Source organism: Hyalella azteca, unplaced genomic scaffold (genome assembly GCF_000764305.2).
Source record: "Hyalella azteca isolate HAZT.00-mixed unplaced genomic scaffold, Hazt_2.0.2 contig16248, whole genome shotgun sequence".
Lineage (NCBI taxonomy): Eukaryota > Metazoa > Arthropoda > Malacostraca > Amphipoda > Hyalellidae > Hyalella > Hyalella azteca.
Genome location: NW_025946074.1, coordinates 121,069 through 127,284, shown reverse-complemented (window position 1 = coordinate 127,284; position 6,216 = coordinate 121,069). Strand labels below are relative to the sequence as shown.

The 6,216-nt window shown below is 44.0% G+C and overlaps 1 protein-coding gene across 1 annotated transcript in view; it reads right to left on the bottom strand.

The window, feature by feature from the left end:
• LOC108677757 (protein numb) overlaps positions 1 to 4,390 on the bottom strand; it is a gene marked incomplete in the record, with an annotated part of 12,945 nt that extends 8,555 nt beyond the window's left edge. The window contains 2 exon segments of the mRNA XM_018166027.2: positions 636 to 809; positions 4,161 to 4,390. Coding sequence (XP_018021516.2) covers positions 636 to 809; positions 4,161 to 4,193 — 207 coding nt within the window.
• Positions 4,391 to 6,216: the final 1,826 nt, after the last annotated feature.

Below are 6,216 nucleotides of genomic sequence, written 5' to 3'. Positions count from 1 at the left end.
TGGGTCATGGGTACATCAGGTGGGTCATGGGTACATCAGGTGGGTCATGGGTACATCAGGTGGGTCATGGGTACATCAGGTGGGTCATGGGTACATCAGGTGGGTCATGGGTACATCGGGTGGGTCATGGGTACATCATCAGGGGGTCATGGGGTACGGGAGAAGTTCGTTACAATAAGACATGGCGATAGATACAGTTGACGTTCATTAGATCATGACACGGGTTGAGGTACACTCAAGTTATACCCCCTGCAAGTGAAGGTTTCAGTGCTTCGATTTAAGCGCACGCTTCGACAGCGATGAATGGAAGATTTTGGCGCTACGCACTTGTTACACTGACGCCACATACGCCATGGGACTGCAGGAGGTTGAACGCACTCGTGGCAGAATGTCTTAAAAGGATTTAAGAACATATGTGATAGATAGCAAAAAAAATGTATCTCAGTACGGTACTCACTGCAGTGAGTGACAGAGAGCGCATTTTCTCGTCGACGAAAACGTGGTCACGAACGGACGGACAGACGGACAGACAGACATGGCGAGCACAATAGAGCATTTTTTCCATAAATGAGAAAATGCGCAAAAATGGAAAAAAAGAGGTGGGAGAAGTAATAGGCGTAACTGGTGGCACGCACCTTGACGGGGAAGGCGCAGGTGGCAGCACGCACGGCGGCCTCGTCATGCTGCCACAGCTGGGGCTTGCTGCCGTCGGAGGCGCTGCTGCTCTTCTTCTTGCGGAAGCTGTCGCGGAAACTCCGCCGCAGTTTGTCCATCCCGTTACTGCTGCTCGTGCTGCTCGGACCCTCCACCTGCACAGGGAGCATGCGTTATACTCTAGACCAGTGGTTCACGAAGTGGGCGGTATCGCCCCCTTGAGGGCGGTGGGGGAGGACGGTATCACCCCCTTGGGGGCGGTGGGGGAGGGCGGTATCGCCCCCTTGTGGGCGGTGGGGGGGCAGTATCACCCCCTTGGAGGCGGTGGGGGGGCAGCATAACTCCCTTGGGGGCAGTGGGGGGAGGGGCGGCAGTCCGAAGTCGAAGTCAGAAGTTCGATCGTTTGTTTGACGATTTGTACACAACACGTGCAGCACGCGGCTGGCAGCGATGAGTTTTTTACCAAGATCTGAGTTTTTTTTAACCTCTCCTCGATTTCTAATGTAAATTTTTGAAAATATTCAAAATCTAGGGGGCGCTATGTGTGTGAGGGAGGGGGGCACTAGAAATTCACTGGGGGGCCAAGGGGGCGCTGCCTGTAAAAGTTTGGAACCACTGGGATAGAGCACTCGCAATACTAACTTGCAAATGACGAAGCTTTGAAAATGCTGACGGAGAACGGCAGAGGCCTTAAAAATGTCAATATTAACGTATTACGTGTTGCTATCATGCACTCTAAACAATAAAAGTACATATATATAGGTACTTAACGGACTCCCTACAGTAAGAGGTGAAATGATAACAGTGAGACACAGATCAAAACTAATTCCGAGAAAATCATACTAAACAACATGCAGTGAAGTCAAAAATATAAAATTTGAAGCCAGATAAAACTATTTCGAACTGTTTCAAAGTATTTCAATCGAGCAACTTCGTATCAAAATCCTCGATTATTCAACAGGCTTCGTGACGCCCTTGATATTAACGGCAAACCCATAACTATATGCAGCAATTAACGGCACCAGCAAACGAGCAGTTCTCCAACAATTTGATTTAATCTATAAATTTTGCTTCAAAGAATGTTGTAGACTTCTTCATTATTTGGACTACTTTGGAGTAACTATCAAGATATTGAGCAGCCGTTTATCCTGCCACCTGAGACAAGATCGCAACCAGACCGGGGGCCATACTTTTAAAACTCGATAAGTTGACGTAAGTACTTACGCTCCATTTTCTTGTCTATGATTGGTGGATTTTGCTTGATAGGCCGTCAATGATTGGCAGATGACCTTAAGATCTCTTAACTTTTTTGAAAGTATAGGCCCAGGTCTCAAATATTACAATCGAGCAACTTCATCTCAAAATCCGCGAAGAATTCAACAGGCAACGTGGCACATGCAGGCTCCTTGTCAAAATGATCAAGTATCAAACTTTAAGACCTGATAAGTCAATCTTTTCTCTTTCAGAGAAGCTGATATTATAAATTTTTGCTAATTTGTGTAGTAGTAACTTTATGTATAAAACATAAATGCTTGCCAAACCTTTATTTCAGTAATTGTAGTGGTTCCAAACTCAGCACGAAAGCAGTTGTGGAGATTGCCAAGCTTAAGTGAATGTAGCATGTCACTTGCCATTTTTGCCAACTCTAACTTAGTAATTATTTAACAGTGTTGTTGTAAGATATGCAGCAACTACAGAATATACCAAGACAGCTAGTAGCTTTCAAACCAAATCAGTTGTTCATTGGGATGGCAATCTTCTACCGATCTGTCAGGAAGTGATGTAGTTGATAGGTTATCAGTAGTGCTATTCTCTTCTACTGATGGCATTAGGAAGCTACTATAAGTAGCAGAGATTGATTTTGTTACAGGTAATACAAAAGTACAAGATGTTCATGAGCAGCTACAGTCATGGTAATGTGGACCTATTATGGTATAGGTACGGTATCTGTTCGACACATCTGTTGTACCAATCAAGTTCAGAGGCGCTAGTCCCCTGGTGGATAAAAAAAGTACAGGTATGGGGACAAAAGCTGAAGTCTGCATTCATTGCCATGCAGACATTACATGATAGAAGTTCTGCTGTCTGATGCTTTAACAGCTTGCTATGGTTCATTCATGACATTTTCATATTAAACATTTTATTTAAAGAGTCGGCTAAAGCTAAATAATTAACAGCTATTTGACGGAAGTTTTCTACTATAGAAGAATATCAACGCAGTAGTTGGAGCTCCTGCAGTTGACGCCGCAGAACGTATCTAGTTCATGAAATACCTGAAGCTCAAATCACAATATCTTCAGATATTTACTTTTGAGACTGCTGATTATAAAAAGTTAGTAAATTTGATTGGCTTTCGTATGCTACAAACAACCACAAGTCTCACAACCTCAAACATGCAATGTTTTACACAATCTAGCTAGGCAGAGCTATTAAAATTCAATGCGTTATGGAATAAGTGCAATCGATGTAATGCAAAGCATCAATCTCATATGTGGTTGTGAACCGACGTTTCTCTTTAATATAAATTTTTTCTTAATTTTACCTAATAATTTATTCCACGGAAAATTATTACATTCCTTCAAACTCAGATTCATCTTAGGGATACAGTAATACTAACAAGAAAAAAAAAATTGAAAATAACTGTAAATATTGGCTATTTTTCTGTGAAATCAATCATTAAACTAGACGTAAAGTGATCTATCAAGTTGTTATGAATTATTATTTCCATACATAAAATGATGGTTATAATTAAACCCTGAGTGTGATGAGTATACACCCGGCTTTATAAATACTCGAACACGAATTTATAATATAATTTGGAAGTCTCTAAAAATGGCATGATTTCTTTCAAGAAATTATACAATAACTTAGTCATACTCCCAAGTTCGTCTGATGAGATCGAGAGACAAGATACAATTTCAGATAATACAATTTCGAAAAATAGTATAGGCACTGAACTAAATCTTAGCAAAAAGAAGAGGTCCATAACACGGAGAAAATTAGCGAGCGATGGTAAAGGAAATATTTGGTTACCCGCGAAAGAAATGTCGCTTCTTACGCGGCTGAGAGTTAGGTTTCATTCAACAGATATTCTGATGCACAAAACGTTTGGGATTGTACTTTTATTATATTAAAGATATCTTATATTAAAAACATCAGAAAGTAATTTCAAAAAGTCAAGAAAGAGAATATTTTTATCATATTTAATTTCTAATTTGATGTATTGAATGTGCTGTGGTTTATTTGGACAGCATGATATGAGTGAGTATTTTGCTTGTGCTTTATCATTCCCAAAAATAGGGGCAGCAACCCCAACTTTGGCGTAGAGTTGATGGAGGAAAAAGTTGAGTGCTCCAACGTGGGCGCAGCAGTAAAAGGACATGGACTGAGAAAAGGACTCAGATCGGGTCACAAGGATGCTGAGGGTACAGACAAAGGAATCGTGTTGTTGTTGCAGAAATGGTTCCCTTGTTATTGCAAAGTGTAGAGGGTACAGACAAGGTTACCTTGTTGCTGCAGAGTGAAGAGGGTGCAGACATTGTGCTGGTCAGCTTATTGCGCTCAACGCTGATAGGATTTGGCGTAGCAAACAAACTGCGAGCCGTGAAGGGACCGTGCGCAGCAGCGTAAGTACGCTCAGGACTGTGCTCGTGGTTGCCTGCTGCGCTAGCGCTGTGCTTGTGATGCGTCGTCGCTGTGCGGATGCTGTGCGCGTCGAGGGCTGTTGTGCAGGCACTGGCACTGACAACTCGCTGTTTAGGAGCCGCGGCACTGTGGGGCTGCTGAGGGATGGCACTGGCACTAGAGCGCTGCTGCTGGGGAGCAAGAGAAGTGATGTTGCAGCTCGGGGCGCAGCCGCTGCCACCCGACCCCGCGTTTCCCCCATTAATGAAGTGCACCGCGCGCTTGCCCAAGGGACCTTCTTCAGGAGAACTTTCTCCCTCGCTGCTCGGGGGTGTCAGCATTGCCCCCTGCGCCATGCGTATGCCATGTACTATCACGGAGCTCTCCCGCTGAACCGAACACCTTCTACAGATCATCATGAGACGTCACCAACCAGTCCTGGGGGCAGCGGCAGCACTGTGGTGAATTAAGTGCTGTGTGTCGGTGTGGAGGAACGACAGTTGTGTACCACTCGATCTACACTCTCGGGCCTCTGAGCTAAACTGAGACGTCTGGCACAATGTTGCAGGGGAACCGCGTGTTCTCGTCACCTTAGATGTTTAAGGCCTTGAATATAAAACCATGAAATTTTCTACTTGTTTTCTAAAACATTAGATACATCTGCAAAAAATACGAATGGCTCTAACGAACCCTTCTTTCCGGCTTGTTCAAGTAACTCCTCACGACTGTAATCCGAGTGGTGATTCTTTTCGAATTAGCTATAAGCAATGTCTGATTAACGGCTCAATTTATTTCAGACAATTAAGCTGATGAGGCCGTTTAGTTCTCCGAAATTCAAGTCAGTGGAGCATGTAGATGGAAGGAGATACAGGGTTGCCAATTATTTTTGCGACACGAGTATAAGAGTTAGAAGCAAGTAGACAAATTGACGCAAGACACGATGGCACGCGACACTTTATACGAAGGAAGTAAAGACAATACACGTAGATACGAGGGAACGTAGGCACACAGCCAAGCAATGTTGGAGGATAGCAAGTAACTGCCACGGCTGCGGTGGCCGAAGATACGCCAGGATGTGAAGCTTATCTTTGTCGGGATTACCAGGCATGTGCGCGCTGCACTGTTGCTGCACACAGGAAAGCACGGGGATTTCTTCTGTAAAATACCTGCCGTGACAATAACATCTTAAACAATGAGCGCTAGCACGTGGCCAAGGTAAACTTGAGCCAATGCAAGAGCAGGGCTGAGAGTGGTGATAAAACCGCGGCTTGCGGCAGAGGTTACACTTCAAGCCCGGCCAAAGCGGACACAGAGCGGCTAATTTGCATGCTCTTCGCGTCCTAGATGGCAACGGTTGTTGTGTCGGCCCCGCTTTCAAATTTTGTTAGGTTGAGAGGCATACCGAGCACGCAGCGCTATACAAGGTTAGGTGCTTAGCAAATACAAAAAAAATCACGATAATAGGGAGCCAACATATGGTCAATAATTTCAGTGACCGAAAGGTCAGCCTCCGTTGACCAGGCTCATCACGACGCTTACACCCATGCGCTGACCAGCAAAATAGGCAAGTCCCAGTAAACTAGAACACATTCAATTGTATTATACCTAAACTCAGAGTTACTAATAGCTTTTAACATCATACCTATACAGAAATTAGGGTTACGACGGCCTACCAATATCATAGATCTTGTCCGAGAGAGAGTAACGAAGGCGTCAACAGACGTTCGCTGGGTTGACAGTTCCAGGTCTATCAGATGCCGAACCATTACGCGTCATGATTCTTATCCAAGATTAGATCTTGAAATTTTAGTACCTGCCACATCATGGTCGAATTCTTCAGACACTTCACGTCAGTTCGCGCAAAAATTTTCCAGATTATCGCACGCAGATTAAAACTGATGAATGAATAAAGATGTACAAATGACATATGTTTTACCA